General features: G+C 53.9%; 1 protein-coding gene across 1 annotated transcript; it reads right to left on the bottom strand.

The window, feature by feature from the left end:
- Window positions 1–259: 259 nt before the first annotated feature.
- On the bottom strand, window positions 260–12,703 carry EPX (eosinophil peroxidase). The gene is given in 13 exon segments (NM_001444867.1): window positions 260–697; window positions 1,015–1,227; window positions 1,794–2,031; window positions 4,449–4,619; window positions 5,067–5,322; window positions 6,145–6,305; window positions 8,324–8,642; window positions 9,778–9,984; window positions 11,383–11,512; window positions 11,607–11,724; window positions 11,902–12,077; window positions 12,327–12,420; window positions 12,528–12,703. Coding segments are annotated over 12 exon segments (2,148 nt in total). The 5' UTR covers window positions 12,604–12,703; the 3' UTR covers window positions 260–697; window positions 1,015–1,025.
- Window positions 12,704–16,989: the final 4,286 nt, after the last annotated feature.

Raw genomic sequence — 16,989 nt, 5'->3', positions numbered from 1 at the left:
TGATGTTCTGTTGGCTGGTTTTTCTGCTCAGGTCGCTGGCAGGGCGGAGGTATTCTTAATGTCGGGCCCCTAACACTGCTACCCTCCCCCTTCGCCGTCTTTTCCTACTCCAGAATGTTTCCTTTGATTGTCTAAACTCAGCCCCCAGGAAAGTCTTGGGGGTTAGTGCCAGCTGCACCTTAGCAGCGCTCCTTTTCAGCGTTTGCAGCAAAGCATGGGACTGGGTCGCGCCCTCCCCAGCCCAACATAGAAACCAGGCTTCTGCCCTCAGCGGTGCTTTATTGGTAGAAGCAGAGTGTGCCGCCCAGCCTGCAGACTCCAGAGAAAGGCTGTGGGGTGGCTGGAGGCTGGGACTCTGTGGCTTCCCAGTTTTAGGCAGGGTCAGGGACAGGCTGGGAAATAGACGAACATGGCTGGAAACCCTCCAGATGACTCTTGCCTGAGCCTCAAGGCTTGGCTCACCAGCCCTTGTACCTGGAGCTGATTTGTGACCTGCTCCATAAGAGGCTCCCAGGACACGGCAGGAGGGTTTACAGCTGCTGCTGGGAGCCCCGGCCATCGCTCCCAGCCAGAGAGCCAGCTCTGAGCCATAGCCAGCAAAGGCATCAGCAGGAAGCAGTTGCTCTGGGGGGAGAAGGTAGCCTTGTGGTCTTCCCCAGGATCCCTTGTCCCAAGGTTGGAGGCCGAAGATGGACTCCTGTGGAAACAGCACAAACGGGCAAGTGAACTTGCTGGACATCCAGAAATGGAGCTGTCTTTAGGGTGTCAATGACAAAGCTGAGGCCAGTTGGGTACTTCCTAATCCCCACCCCCACCCCCGAAGTCCCGGGCCCTGAGATTAACCATCAGCCAGAAACTACGTGTTCTGGGAAGCTACTGGGAAAGGCTCCCTGGTCCCTAGAGACAAATTCAGTTGTTTCTGACTCAAGGCTGAGGATTCAGCTGTCCTGTCCAGGGGAGGGTATGAGTTCCTGACCGAGCCCCAGGATGTTGAAGGACTCCCCCGCCCCTTACCTTCAGAAGCCTCATGTGCCTCTCCAGGCCGACAGTTTCAGACTGGGGATGCGGCTACAGGGCACAAAGCCCTGGGGATAGATTTTGGCCTTGAAGATGTCCCTCGGAACGGTGGTGATCCCAGTATTGTCACACACAATTCGAGACAAGGAAATGTGGCTCAGGGCTTTGCGCTGTCTCTTGGTAAAAACGCCATATTTCTGCCACCAGAACCTAGCAAGACAGTGGACGCATGGGTGAAGGTTGGGGGCCAGGGGATGAACAGGCATGAGCAGCTGCTGTGTGCCAGGGACTTGACGTGCATTATTTCAGTTCTCCAAAATCTCCGCAAAGTCAGTATGACCCCGTTTTATAAAGGAAGAAACGGGTTCAGCAGTCAAATTCACTGCTTGGTGTTCAATGCACCATCATTTAAGTAACCAGGACTGGATCTGAACCCAGGTAAGTGCCAAATCCAAATAAGGAGTCAGGTCTTAAGCTACAAGTTTATTGGAGGGACACCAGATTTAGTCTTTTTGGCCCATGTTTTCTGGGATCCTCAAGCCTGGAACAGCAAGGCTGAGAAGTCGGTCTCCTAAATTAAAGGTGCCTCCAGCTCAGGGGAGTGGCCTCGCTCCCTCTGACCAAGCTCCCCAGGGAGGAGCTTCCTGGTCTCAGCTCCTCTGAACGTGAAACCGATGAAGCCAAACAGAGTGCTTTTTCTCATTGCTGAGGCTTGAAATTCTAGTGTTTCTCTGCGCTGCCTCTGGGGCTGGTTCCTCAGGGGGAGGGTCACGTACCTGTCTCCATTTCGGACTCTTCGAAACTGCTTCTCAAAAAGACAGGCCAGAAGAGGCCCCACTCGGGCCCCCCGCAACAGAGGCTCTGCAACGGCCCCCACCCAGATGTCAATGTTGTCAGGTGTCCCATACAGATTCAGGAACTTCCTCGCCAAAGCCTGGTTTTTCAGCACCCGGCTAAGCTGGGCCAAATTCCGGGGCTGGGAGAGCCCACAGAAGCGCCTCCAAGCATTGTACCCTGTAGGGAGAGGGGACAGAAGCAGTTTAGTCTTACCTGTGTGGGTTCCTATTAGCTTCTGCTCTCCACAATGTCTCCTGAGAGAGTTCTGTGGTCAGGCAATATTGGGCAGAAGACAGCCCTCGCTGGCAGAAAAGGCCTCGAACCTTCCAAAGGCTAAACCACTGTGCATGCAACCGAGGAGTGTGTTCTAATGGAAGAAGCTGTTGTAACCCAACACTCACAACCACAGTGACATTGTTGTGGTCTTAAGCAGGCACCAATAAGACAGTACCCAAAACATGAAAGCCTCTGGGATTTGTTGAATGAATGAATGAGTGAACAAACCAAGAAATGAAGAGCATGGGTAAAATTTATCTACTCGGAAAAGGACCACACGCCGCACGGTTCCATTGATATGAAAGGTTCAGAACAGGCAAATATGTAGGCACAAAGATTAGTGATTATCAGGGGCTGAGGGAGGGATGGGGAGTGGCTGTCATTGCCAGGTTTCTTCTGTGAGGGATGAAAATGCTGATGTGAGATGTGATGCACAACTCTATAATAAAAATCATTGAAGTATATACTTTGTACATGGGTGAATTTGATGATATGTTCATTATATCTCAATAAAGCTGTTAAAAATTTTTTTTCACTTGCAAAGACCAGCCATAATGATTTCTCAGCTATCAGAGTCACAGGGTCAAGTCACATGCTATGGTGGGAACCATCAAGATAGGAGATCGAGAGCTTTGCCGTGACCCAAAGACACCTCGGCCCCACGTTCTCCATTGAACTACTGCTCCCAAACGCCATCCCTCAGCTGAAAAGGAAAACCGTATATCGTTTCACCATTGCTAAGCCCTGCTGTGCGACTCTCTCAGGATCCTCTCACTTTTTTGAGGTACTTTGTAAGAATCCCCATGTTATCAATGGATATTTGCTGAGCTTGAGCAACTGTGACTTTTCCAAGGTCATCCCACTATTGAGTGGAGTTCAAACCAGACCTTCCAATTCCCAATTTGGAGTTGGACTTAGGAAGGGATTGGAGGAGGCTGAAAGAACTAGGATGAAGAAAAGATTTCTGGGACAGCTGGAAGCGAACAGAAACTCTCTGTGCCACAACTGGGGTGGCCAGCAATCTCAGATCTCCAGCAGGGGGCGCCCACAACCCTTTAGCTGTTAGGAGCACCCAAGCCCAGGGAAGGAAAGAAACTCAGGTTCTCGAGAACACAGACTCCTAACCATTAGAAACCCCAGGGAGAAACTCAGGCTCTCGAGTGCCTGCTGTGTCTCCCAGGTGCTGTGTTAGGTGCAGTACGAACTGCCTGCCCTTCCTTACCCACAGCTGAAGATTTGCAGACGCAGATGAGGCTTTAGGGTGTATTTGGACAGAGATGTAGGAGAAGGCGAAAGTGAGAGATGAACAAGAATGTAGCCAAAGTCTTCCCCTAACAACACGGATTAAACAAGGGATGAAAAGGAGAAATTTTGATCTTGATTCGAATTTTACTACTTCCTTGTTATGTGGGCTTGGGCCAATTACTAGGCGTCTCTGAGTTTCTTTCCTCATCTCTAGAAATGGCTGTCACGGCTGCTTCTCAAGGTCCTTGGGTGGACTGAAAGAGTTAATATCCATTAAAGTTCCTGGCAAAGTGCCTCATTTTTCTTCTTTCCTGGGATAAAGTCTTTTTTTGTCCTCACCAAACAACCAAAGCTGTCTTACTTTTATTCCACCTGTTCCCTGCCTCTTTTAGGCTCTTCACTTTTCCCCACTTAGTTAGAGACAGGAGCCAGTTTCTATATCCTTGGAACTTCATCCCTGGATCTTATCTTTTTTTTTTTTTTTTTAGGGCTGCACTCGCTCCATATGAAAGTTCCCAAGCTAGGAGTCGAATCAGAGCTGTAGCTGCAGCCACAGCCACAGCAACTGGGGATTTGAGCCATGTCTGCAACCTACACCACAGCGCACAGCAACACGGTATCCTTAACCCACTGAGCAAGGCCAGAGATTGAACCTGCGTCCTCATGGATACGAGTCGGGTTCATTACTGCTGAGCCACAACAGGAGCTCCCATCCCTGGCTGTTGCCAGGCTGGTGGGAAATGGAACAGCTCTTCCCTGCCTTTTAAAGCTACTAGTTTTCTCTACTTGGAAAGTCCTGATTTCCTTTGTTCAGCCCGTGTGTCGCAGTCCTGATCCTGTTGTGACCCTAATGCTAGAGACCCTATGGTGAATCAAGACATGGCAGGACAACAAAAACGAGTGTGCGGGATGCTCTGTCGCATCAGCCGCAGCCTTGTGTGCCTCTGAACCACAGCCCATCCCGTACGGTCCCAATCAGAAAAGAGGCGCTGAGGGCTCTCTCGGAAACACCCCCTCCCACCAGCAGCCCTCATTGGGTGGAGCCTGGGAGGAGGGTCGGGCAGCCCCCTCACCTGGGAGGCCATGGTCCCGGCTGCGTTGCATGTTGAGAGCCGCCAGATCCAGTCCGATCCTTTTCACTTGCTGAAACAGCCGTTCCCGCAGCTCATCCACTAATATGGAATCTTGACGGTTCAGCTTGGCAGGGGTGGCCATGAGGCCTCGGAGGATGGGGTCGATGCCACCTGGCGGTGGGGAAGAGGAACAGCACGGGTTGGACCAGCCTCATGGAAGCCCCTTGGGTCAGTACCAGATGCCAGCCTGGGCAGGGCAGAGCTGGACAAGCCAGCCCCTCACATTCTATCTATATGGTTTGTATCAGCAAACACTGGCCTGGGGGGACAGGAAGAGCGCTGGGGCCAGCAGGAAAAGAAATCACCCCACTTCTTTAAGAAGGAGGGGAAGGCCAGCTCTTTTCAGGACCGCAGCCACCAGTCTGCTCCTGTTTTAAAAAGCTTCTGATCCCAGAGGGTATGGGAGGCCCATGACTGAGGGTCTTGGTGGCACCTGCCTTGTTTTCACTGTCCCAGGGAGGTGATTAGCAGTGGCCTGAGCAGGTGCCTGGTCTTCTGCCACTAAGCGGGGCTCCACTCCCATTCCCACTCCCATCTGCCTCTGGAAAACCTGGTCACCTTCGTGCACTATTCGCCAGCTGGCGAAGAAGGCAGAGCTGAGAGGGACCCACGAGTTGGGTGCCGAGGCCCGGTACTGGCTGTCCAGGCGGAACATGAAGGGCAGGAGCGTGGTGTGGCCGAAGCGGAAGGCCAGGGTGAAGACGTTGGCCACACTGGGGTCTGTCTTGGAGGAGTACCCCTTGTAGGGCCCCAGGGTTTTCCTGGCCCTGGCCTTGCCCAGAACCAGGGGCAGAAAGTCCCGGTAGGTGATGATCTGGAAGAAAAGAAGAAGAAAAAATACCTTAGCGGCTGCTCACCCTACTCCCTTGCTTTCCAACAGATCTTCGCTTTTCGAAGGGCTGCTCACACATACTAATTCTTTTTTTTTTTTTTTCTTTTTAGGCATATGCAGGTTCCGAGGCTAGGGGTCCAATCAGAACTACAGCTCCTGGCCTATACCACAGCCACAGCAATTCAGGATCCGAGCCACGTCTGCAACCTTCACCACAGCTCATGGCAACGCTGGATCCTTAACCCACTGAACGAGGCCAGGGACGGAACCCATAACCTCATAGTTCCTAGTTGGATTCATTTCTGCTGCACCATGATGGGAACTCCCTCTTTTTTTTTTTTTTTTTTTTAAATGCTGTTTAGGGCCACACCCATGGCGTATTGAAGTTCCCAAGCTAGGGGTTAAATTGGAGCTGCAGCTGCCTGTCTACACTACAGCAATGCTGGATCCAAGCCACATCTATAACCTACACTGCAGCTTGTGGCTGGATCCTTAACCCAGTGAGCAAGGCCAAGGATGGAACCCACATCCTCGTAGATACTAGCCGAGTTCTTACCTGCTGAGCCACAACAGGGACTCCTCGGACATACTAATTCTTTACTGGCCTCATGTCAAATGTGGTAACATTAATTTCCCATTGTCTGATGGAGACACTGGATTCCAGAGAGGCTGGGTGACATGGGCAGGGCACAGAGGGAGTTTGGGGCAGAATTGGGGGTACAGGAACATCCCCAAGTACCCAGACCTGGCTGACTCGAGGCACAAATTGCCTTCTAAGGGCTGCTGGAACCCAGGGCCCCCTACCTGGACCATGGCCCCCACGATCTTCCGAGCCTCCTGGTACAGCTTGTCTCCGTTCCACCGGGGATTCAGGCGTCTCAGTTCAGTTGCCAACCGGTTGTGCTCTCGCACAAAGAGGGTGTGCATGGCTGTCAGTTGGGGGGTTTCAGAGACCCGGGTATCACCTTGAAAACCCCAAGTTCAGAGTCACTAGAGTACTTTCCAGAGAAATGTCTTTCTGCTAAGGCCAACAGAGCTCTGGGACTAGAATTTTGGGATTTTGTGACCTGTGCCAAATTCCTGGCCCTCACTGGCCCTCCATCTCCTTAGCTGTGCTGTGAGCCTCCTGTGACCAACACAATGGGCCAGAAGGGGCAAGACAGGGGACCCTCCAGTCCCTAAGTTCCCCAAGTGGATTTGGACCAGGTGGGAAAGCACAGGGCAGCTGCTGGTCTTGGGCAGGAAAGTCTTTGCCTAATGATTCTGCTCTGCAGGATGAGCACATCCACAGCTGGTGGAAGGACCTGGGCGACTCTAGGAACCTTGCCTTCAGGACCAAGTCCACCTGTCTTATGGGTGGCACATCCTCTCAGCACATCCTCTGCCCCTCAGCACATCCTCTCCCAGCTCATGGACCTTTTTCATCAGCTTGGTGTCACGCGGCTCTCCCCAGGGACCCCCAGGGAAGGAGACAGAAGGATGGTTGAGCAGAGACTGTTCCCATAGCTGGACCTTCTCCTAGAGGCCAGGAAGGGAAAGAATGTTCCCGAAGGTGGCTTACGTGTAGTCATTGGCTGACTTTGAACCAAGCCCTTGGGTACATGATCTTATTCCATGTACTCTTTAAATAGACCTCTTGCCAAGGACACTGCTCTTGCTGGGAGCAAAGAACCATGGAATCCTTAGGAAAGGGGCTGGAGCCAACTTCCCAAGAAGGTGGTGGAGTGAAGTGGAAAGAGCTCCGACCTGGCCACTACCCTGACTGGTGTCCCCAGGGGGTACTTTGCCATCTGACACTCTGCTCTGGAGCACATTGATTGTCTTCCCCGAATTTCTCTTCAACAAAACAAGGGTGATAACAATGCCTTCCCTTCAGGGCTGCTGGAAGGATTATGGATGGCACATTTAAATATCTTAAATAATGAGAAACAATGACCATCATTATTATAACCAGCACGGAGGTGGCAGGGGAGACCCCTGGGACAGTGTAAATTATGCATCATCTGGAAGAAAGTACCAGGCGAACATCTAGTAACAATGGGAGAAAACTAAGCGCCTAAGGGAATTTAGCCTAGAGAAGAAAAAAATCAGGTGGAAGTAAAAGCTACTTTCAGGTAACTAAAGAGGCTATTATTGTGTGAAAAAGAGAGAGCTTTTTCTCAGAGGTTCCAGAAACATGATGAAGAGCAACAGATGGACATTGGAGCAAAGGCGGGGGGGGGGCTTGGAGTTCCCATGTGGCTCAGATCTATGCAGAGGTACGGGTTCCATCCCTGGCCAGGTACAGTGGGTTAAAGGATCTGGCATTTGTCGCAACTGCTATGGAGGTGGCTCCAGAGTGGCTCTGACTCAATCCCTGGCCTGGGGAACTTCCATATGCTGTGGGAGTGGCCATTAAAAAAAAAAAAAAAAGAGTTCCCATTGTGGTTCAGCAGAAACAAAACTGACTAGTATCCATGAGGATGTAGGTTCGATCCCTGGCCATGCTCAGTGGGTTAGGGATCTGGTGTTTTGGGGAGTGGTGGTGTAGATTGATGATGCGGCTCGGATCCCGCATGGCTGTAGCATAGGCCTGCGGCTACAGCTCTGATTTGACCCTGAACCTGGGAACTTCCATATGCCACGGGTGCAGCCCTAAAAAACAAAGGAACAAATAAATAAATAAGTAAATAAATAAATGAGAGGGGCCTGACAGCGCCACTCCAGATGGAGTGCAGCTCTGTATATGCAGCAAGCCCCTCATTGCGGGGGAAAGTCAAGCAAGTCTGGCCACACCTGAAGCGTTTGCAAAGGGAATCCTTCCATTGTACTTATTCTGCGACGAATATGCATAGACCTGTGTGCCTAACATTGAGCTCCAGAGCCATACACCCCAACCGACTCCCACCGGGCTGTCCAACCCAGAACCCAGGGACTTGCTGTTTGCTGGGGTGACAACACCTTCCGCTGTCCTACCCACCCATCCACCCCACCCGGGTCTGACCTGCCAGGAAGCAGGGGATGCGCGCGGAGCGGTTGGTGAGGAGGCAGGGGTCTTCGTGCAGGTTGTTGAAGGGCAGCAGGATCCGGCCGTTGTCCTGGAAGCGCTGGTTGACGGCCAGCAGCCCCAGGTGGTTGGTCCGGTTGCGGAGGCGCAGGGAGAGGGCGACCTCGCTGCCATACACCATGCTGGCGTCCAAGAAAGAGGTGAGCGCATTGATCTGGTCGCGGATTTTGTTCTTGTTTTGGGGGCATGATGGTGCTGAGCGGAAGAAGGGGATGCAGTCACGCTGGTTCCTGATGCGAGGGTCGTTGGGTGGGATCTGAGGTGGAAGAAGTGCCCGGTGATGCTGGGGCCCCTCAAGAGCAAGCTCACTCCTCTTCCCCCACCTGCTTCCGAAGCTTGCTCTAAACTCCCTTCTTCCAGGAAGCCCTCCTTGACTCATCCAGACTCCCGCTGCTCACCAGGGCATCTGAGCCTCCTTGGCCCTTTCTGTAATAGGGTCTTGAAAGGTTAGAAATGGGTGGGTCCTTAGACTTCTTCGGCCTGTGACCCTCCACACATGAGGCTCAGAGAGGGGAAGTGACAACTTCATAGTGGGAGAGGAGGAATTAGAGCTTAGTTCTCCTGGCATATAATCCTGTGGTCCTTTCATTCCATTCGATTTGACAGACATCTCCTAAGCCCCTTTCTGTGCTTGGTGCTTTGGAGACAGTGAAGGCTACCGACCCTCAGGACAGGCAGCAGGAAGCTGGCAACTCAGTGGAAAGAGACGCCAACATGGAGTGACTCTAAATCAAAGTGGCATTTGTGGTGCTTGGTCAAAAAGTCAAAAGCTAAAGGTGTGATAGGAAGATAAGGGAAGCTCCTAGAGTAGCTTGAGGAAGGAGCCAGCCAGGAGATCTCATGTGTCATGCTTTGAGGAGGTCACCCTACCCTGTAAGGGCGAGGGAATATTTGAGTGTGTGCACGGAGGGTCCCCTCCGTCCCCAGCAGAGGCTCTGCTCCCTGGAGTCCGTCTTTTCTTCCCTAGCATCCCACACCATCCTTGTCTCGGCATGAAGGAGCCCCTTGTGCTTACAATGCGATTCCAGAAATTGGTGAGAACCGCAGGGCCCTCGGACCATCTCAGGAAGGAGCGAAGAGCAAGAGCTGAGAGACCCTAAAGGCTTCCACAAGCAGCAGCCCAGAGGCTTCCCCTGTTGGAACTGGACCCCGAACTGGTCCAGGCCAGTCTCGACGGCTTTGCCTTCTGTGAAGCCCGCACTGAACCTCCGGGCAGGTTGCCCTTCCCCCCACCTTCCAAACACACCCAGAAGCAGAAAGCTTCTCGTCTCTCTGTTACTCTGGCTTCACCACCTTCTTCAAGGCAGAGGCTCTAGGCTTCCAGACGCCCAGCTCCAGCTCTAGGCCAGGGGTGGACGCCACATCAGGGGGGCCCTGATGAGGGGAGGTACCTTGATGGGGAAGCAGGGGGGCAGCTGGGCACAGGTCTTCTCACAGTCGACACCTGTGGTGAAGGACACCCTGGCTAGGGACTCAGGGGCAAAGGTCACGTCGTGGTCGATGAACTGGCCCCAATGCGTGAACATGAGGGACCGGCCCCAGTCGGAGGTCAGCTTCTCGCTGGGGAAGCGCACGATCTGGTTGGAGACAGCCCGCACCTGGTGGGGAGAGAGGCCAGCGTAGGGTGTGGGCTCCTGACCCCGCAAGGTGCCAGAGCCAATCCAGCACTCAGGGGTGTGACAAGCTGCCCCAGCTGGAGCAAACACAGTCTCTCCTCCTCTCCTGCCCTCCCCTTTCCTGTTTTTTTTTGTTTTGTTTTGTTTTGTTTTGTTTTTGTTTTTTTTTTAAGGGCCGCACCCGTGGCATATGGAGGTTCCCAGGCTAGGGGTCGAATCGGAGCTGTTGCTGCTGGCCTACACCACAGCCACAGCAATGCCAGATCTGAGCTGCATCTTTGACCTACACCACAGCTCCCAGCAACACCGGATCCTTAACCCACTGGGCGAGGCCAGGGATTGTACCTGCATCCTCATGGATACTAGACAGGTTAGTTACCTCTGAGCCATGACGGGAACTCCCTCCCCTTTCCCGTTTCGTCCCACCTCCTGTGAGGCTGTCATTCCTACAGGGATGGTCTCTAGCCTCGCTCCTGAAGATTCAGGGGTAAAGAGAGAGGGAGGGGCTGGGTTGGCTGCCTCAGACACCACCAGCTTTTCCAGAGGTTTAAATAGATCAAATTGAACGGATCGATTTACAGGCTGGAAAATTACATGATGGAACTGATTGATAAATGCAAGGATTGGTTGCTAGGGAAGCGATAGTAAATACATAGAGAATTAGATGGAAAGATCAATGGAAGAAAAATTAATAATGAGAGGTTGACAGATGAGTAGATGATAGGTTGTCATGGGAATAAACAATTGGTAAATTGGTAAATGTGAAGTAGTTTAGGTCAATAATTGCTCTTTGGAGTTCCCGTCGTGGCGCAGTGGTTAGGGAATCTGACTGGGAACCATGAGGTTGCGGGTTCGATTCCTGGCCTTGCTCAGTGGGTTAAGGACCCGGCGTTGCCGTGAGCTGTGGTGTAGGTCGCAGATGCGGCTCGGATCTCGCGTTGCTGTGGCTGTGGCATAGGCCAGTGGCTACAGCTCCGATTCGACCCCTAGCCTGGGACCCTCCATATGCCGCTGGAGCGGCCCTAGAAATGGCAAAAAGACAAAATAATAATGATAATAATTGCTTTTTACATTTAGCAAGGTACTTTGACACTCTTTCAGAAGAAAACGACGCTGTAATGGCCAGCATTCCCATATAACATCCCACATGGATGTTTATATCAAGGACTCTATTTAATGGTCACAACAGCAGTGGGACGTGGGTTTTACTGCTGTTTTATGGCTGAGGGAACTCAGACTCAGCTGCAGCATCTGTCCCAAGTCCCCGGCCAGCCCGTGGTAGATCCTGGATGCGAGCCTGTCCGGCTGCCTCTGGGCTGCGCTTTGACTCCCAGCATTTGGCGGAGATGGAGCATCCTCCAGACCCGCCCCCTGACTCACCAGGGGGAGGAGGAAGCCGTGGCGCTTCTTGCCGGGGGTCCAGCCGAAGGGGAGTGACAGCCCATCCTCATACTCGGCTGGCAGCCAGCGAGCCAGGGCCCGGTTGGCGGCCCCCAGCCAGGGTTTCTTCCTGTGGCAGGGGGCGGTGGGCTGCGGTCAGCAGGGTTGGGAAGGAGGGGAGGGGACAGGGCATCCCCAGGTCAGATGCTGCCCTGGGTACTCACTTGTTGTTGCATCTCCCGGTGATGGTTCGGTACTTGTCACTGCACTTCTCGACTTTGTCCTGGAGAGCACAGCCGCTGGCCTGGGACAGCAGCCACAGCTGGGGTTTTGTTAGCACCTCTGGAGGGGGGTGGGCAGGGGCAGGGGTCTAGCTCCTTGAGCTGGTCTGCTCTGTACCCCCCCCCCCAATCCCTTTCCCCTATCCACTTCCAACATCCCGAGGCTGGGTACCCTGAACCCCCGTCCCCGCTTCTTTCCACTCCCAGGGCCCTGGGGGCCCAATGGGGAGCACAGTACCGGTGACGTTGAAGGATCTGGACCCCTGGAGCTGTAACTTCTCCTCCAGCAGCCCCAAGGCCACGTGCATATAATCGGCAGACCGAATGACTGTCCTGGTGGCTGCCACCGGTTGTTTGAAGTAGGACAGAAGGTCCATGGGGCTGGCCGAGCCACTGCGAAGGTGCTGCTTGATGCTGCCCAGAAGAGGGGGAGTGAAGGCTGGAGAGAGGAAGCAGACCCACCCAGCAGACCCCCCACCTGTGGACAGTCAGGACAGTGCAAACAGACAGAAGGATGGATGGAAGGAAGGCTCTCTACTGACATGGCCCTGCCCCAAGTTGCCCAGGGGCAGGTGATGGGCGAGATCACATCTTGGCTGGAGTCCATCCCCCGCGTCAGTCCTCCCAGGCCCATGCGGGCCCCAGACCCAGGTCCCGGCCTACCTCCTCTCTGTCTGATTGTAGGCAGCATCTACCAGCAACTTGGCCTCAGTTATGCAGCCCTGAAGGACTGAGGTCTCCACAGTCCTGGGCGAAGCTGTTTGGAAGGAATGGGACTCAGAGTCCAGGGCAGCCACAGGTTCCCTCAGACCCAAGTGCTACCCCTCCATTGCCCTCCTCCTTGGCTGTCCAAGGGGCTCTTACCTGGGGCGGTGCCCTCACAGGACCAGGCCAGGATGAGTGTGGCCAGGGCCCCCTCCAGGGCCAGGAGCAGCTTCATCTCTGCAGTGAGACCCCAGCCACTGTTGCGGGGGCTGGTCCTCGGATCCCTTCTCACCCGGAGGACTCTGAGCTGACCTTTCACCTCCTCCTGCTCTTCTGTGAAAGTGGCTGGGAAGGGACTTTTCTAGCCTGGAGGGAGGGGAGCTCTGGACCTCAGAAGCCCAGCGTCATGGGGGTGGAGCTCTGGGACTTCCCTCTCATTTTGGGGGTGTGGGGGGTGTCATGAGACTGAAACACCCCACCCTAACCTTCACCCGCATGGGGACGTCCTGTCCTCTCTGCGATCACATTCGCTGGTGCATTTCTCCCAGGTCCAGACCAGCGTCTGGAACATGGGGGTTGCTCAGGGAATATTTGCTGGATGACTGAGGAGTCGTGTAAACCTCCGACCAGGATGGCCACCGGTCCTGCCACTAACTAGTGTGGACTTGGGCAAGTCATTTCCCCTCCTGGGCCTCTGTTTCCACCTGCCTAAGGTGGGACTTGGGCTAGATGCTTGGAAAGCCTTCCCCCCTCTCCCAACACACAGAAGCTGCTGTGTCTCCCCACACCCAGCACAAGGCCTGGTATTCAGTAGGTGCTCAATAAGTGGATTGAGGGGATGAATGATGTGGGATCAATGATAAGCCCCCCTCCCCATCCCTACTAGCTCTTTCCAAGATGCAGGTGATGACAGAAGCAGGGCCTCACTGTGAAAATTAAGGGGCTACCTCGGGGGCCATGTGGGGACCCAGTGAAATGTCACAGAGAAGCACCCTGCGGAGGGATGGCAGCGGGCCTCCCTACCAGCTAAGCACCCGTCTCGGGCTTAGCACATCTCTGTGTGATTCTTCAGTTCGTGTCCATAACGTGTTTGCAAGTGGGAACTGTCAATTCTGACTTCCTCTGGGCTTGGTTAGCACAAGCTTCCTTAGGGGAGGGCTCAGACTGACCAGGCTTTGAACCCAGCTTGGCCATGGCTTGCACCACCTTGGCTGAGCCTTCATTTCCACATCTGAAGGGTAGAAAGCCCCCAGTCGGTTCCCCAGGCCTCAGGGCCCCGGCCTTCACACCCCTGGCCTTTCCGCCTGGTTTCTTCCACTGGTGGAGCCGGGCTTGTCCTATGCTCCTGCCGCCTCCCGGTCTGTGTGGACAGTCTACACCCATCTCTCGGTGCTCAGCCCCAGAATCACCCCCGCTGCATCCTGCAGCCTGTCTGTCTCCACCCCTTCTTCAGGTGGACGTGACCACCCTTCCTCAGAGCAGACTCTGTGCCTGCTGAGTGTCCCGTCTCCTGCCTTCTGTCCCCCGTGCCCTGCCTAACTCAGCCCCAGGGCACTGGGCAGCCTCCCCCACACCAGCAGCACCGCCTGACAGTTACTCTTGAAACAGCCTGTTCAGTAACCCCTTTCACAAGCCCCCTCTGAGGCCCCAGCCTGCTGATCTTATCTCCTTATCTTCAGCAGGGGCCCCTCTCCTGGCAGGGATTCAGAGGGCCTGTCACGCTGAAGTCCTTGCGAGCCCACGGAGTTCCTTGCAATCGACCCCCTGTGTGACTTAGGTCGATCCTGCCACACTCCCTGGAACTCCTTTTCCAGACTTGTGAGACGGGGGCGGTGACCCCTCGGGAGGGAGAGAGATTGCAAGAGTTGCCGAGTGCCCCTCCCAGGCCCCCAGGGGGCCATCTGTCCCCAGAAGCTTGGAAGCTGGGGTGGGGCGGGCATGTGTAACCAAGGTTGCTCTCCTTCCAGACTCCCTGCTGCCCACCGAAAGGGACCTCAGACTGAGCTCTGCTCTTTCACCCCCACCCCCCAGGACTCTCATTCTTCTGCAACAGCGAGGGGCGCAAGGGTTTTTCTACACCCTTGGTCTGGGACCAGCTTGAGACAGAAGCGGGCGTGCTAAGCCCAGCCCTGCCGTGTGGGCCCATCCCTGTTGGGGTTGGGCCCCTGACTGCTGGAGGCAGGGAGAGGAAAGCAGGAAAAAAGAAGCTGCCCAGGGGCCCTGCACAAGCAGCCTATGGGGTCTGGTTCCGGGGGCTGCAGGGCTGGACTGGCGGGCTCAGGCGAGGAAAGAGCTGGTTCTCCCGCCCTCCCGAGGGACCCTGCCCGTCTGTCCCAACCACCTCAACCCTCCGCAAACAAACCACCCTCCACCCCCATCTGCTCCCAGGCCTCTGCTGATTCTGCAGGAAGGTTCCCCGCCCCCAGGAGCCACTTAGCACCCAGGAGCTTGTTGAGAGCGGTGGAGAGGGCTGACTGAGAGCCGGCCTGGGCCCCAGTCCCAGCCCTTGTCCACCTGCTGTAACAGCGGCTCCGCCCCGGAGCCAGACCCCCTCACTGTCAAAGGAAGGGATCTGCCCCGTTTACAAAGTGGTTCTGGGAGTAAATTTGTGAAATGCTACCGGGGCCTGGCACGCGGCAGGGCTGGACGGTGTGTGCATGACAAGCCTCGTTGTCTTGTCCTATTGCTGCTCCCTTACTGAGCTTACTCCAGCAATTTCCATCAGGCCGAAGGGTGAGGGGCATTGGGGGCATTGAGGGCAAGAGCTCTGTAGACCATCCAGGCCTGGGTGCCTGGGAGGCAGGATGGCAGGAGGGATGGCAGGGAGGCCTCCAAAGTCAGGTGCCTTCAGACCCTGGTCTCTGTGCGAGAGTGCTCTCACATGGGGAGTGGGCATGGTAGCTGCCGGGCTGGGGCCACTGGAAACAGAGTGGCTGGACAGGGATGGAGGGAGAAGCCCTCCCAGGGCTCTCCAGTCTGGGCACCTGCCCCCTCTCTGGAGATGACCTCCTCTTGGGGGAAGGCCTGGGCATGCGGGGCCATCACCAGGTCACATCGTGGTCAGTTTTGCTTTTTTGGGGGGTGGGGGGTGGCCGCATTTACAGTATATGGAAGTTCTCAGGCTAGGGGTCGAATCGGAGCTGCAGCCACAGCAATGCAGGATCCCAGCTGCATCTTCGACCTACACCACAGCTCACAGCAACCCTGGATCCTTAACCCACTGAGGGAGGCCAGGGATCGAACCTGAGTCCTCCCGGATACTAGTCAGGTTGGTTACTGCCGAGCCACATCGGAAACTCCCTCAGTGGTCAGTTTTGACATCTGCTTTTTTCCTGTGGTCAGGGTCACCCACACCCAGAGACCAGAAGAGGGATGTAGGCAAGGACCACAGGCCCCTCAGATGCCCCCATGGGCTTTTCATGATGCCCAAGGACACTTCACTGCAGAGATTTTCCTTGGGGCCTATGGTGACCCAGAGCATCCGATATGGGAGCAGATTCATTTTTGATGCCTGCTCCTCTAGACAACAAAATTATTTTCAGGAATATTCATTCAATGAAGCAAGTAATAATGACGGCTAAAAAGGAGGTGCGTGGAAGTTCTGTTTTATTAAACTTGGACATAATCGTCCCAGTAAAGAAATAAAAATAAGAGACTATGATATAGGAGTTCCCGTCGTGGCACAGTGGCTAACGAATCCGACTAGGAACCATGAGGTGGCGGGTTCCATCCCTGGCCTTGCTCAGTGGGTTAAGGATCTGGCATTGCCATGAGCTATGGTGTAGGTTGCAGATGTGGCTCGGATCCCGCATTGCTGTGGCTCTGGTGTAGGCTGGAGACTACAGCTCCGATTAGACCCCTAGCCTGGAAACCTCCATATGCTGCGGGAAGCGGCCCTAGAAAAGGCAAAAAGGCAAAAAGGCAAAAAGGCAAAAAAAAAAAAAAAAAAAAAAGATACTACGATACATAAAGGAAAAGAGTAGTAGATGAGTACTTTAAATAAAGGGAGAAACCTACCAACATTTTTAATATAATACTTAATATATCCTTATAGTCTCTGTTTTCTTGATTCATTTTTTTAGTATTTGTTTAGTTTTTGTTTGTTGGTTTCGGACCCTGCCTGTGGCATATGGAGGTTCCCAGGCCAGGGATCAAGTCTGAGACCTACCTGTGGCCTATGCCAGATTCCTAAGCCATGGTGCCCAGGCTGGGCATCTAACAAGCCACCACAGAGACCAGTCGGATCATCAGTCCACTGGGCCACAGAGGGAACTCCTGCTTTTAAGTTTTAAAAATAAACAAGTAAATACCCACTTATATGTATTTAACACACCCGTCTTATATGTATTTAACACACACTCTATACAGGTAAATCCTTGGATGATCAACTGAATTTTTCTGGATTCATCCGTAGTCATTTGGATTTGTCACCATTTGCCTTGATTAAATCTTTGGGGGAAAGGTATCCGGGACAGCTGTTGAAAGCATCTATTTTCAGAGCTCCCACTATAAATCTGGCCAACAGAAGAGGTGGAGGCCCTGGTGCTAATACAAGAGGTCAATGTGGTTGTATTTTCATAAACAATGGCAGAACTTCAGTGCATTGACATTTTCCTGGTTG

Source organism: Sus scrofa, chromosome 12 (genome assembly GCF_054392235.1).
Source record: "Sus scrofa isolate SSC_HxYL_T2T_F1_AM1 chromosome 12, Sscrofa_HxYL_maternal_Yorkshire_Landrace_v2.0, whole genome shotgun sequence".
In the NCBI taxonomy this organism is placed as follows: domain Eukaryota; kingdom Metazoa; phylum Chordata; class Mammalia; order Artiodactyla; family Suidae; genus Sus; species Sus scrofa.
Note: the sequence above shows the minus strand (reverse complement) of the source record. Positions and strands in the feature narration are given on the sequence as shown.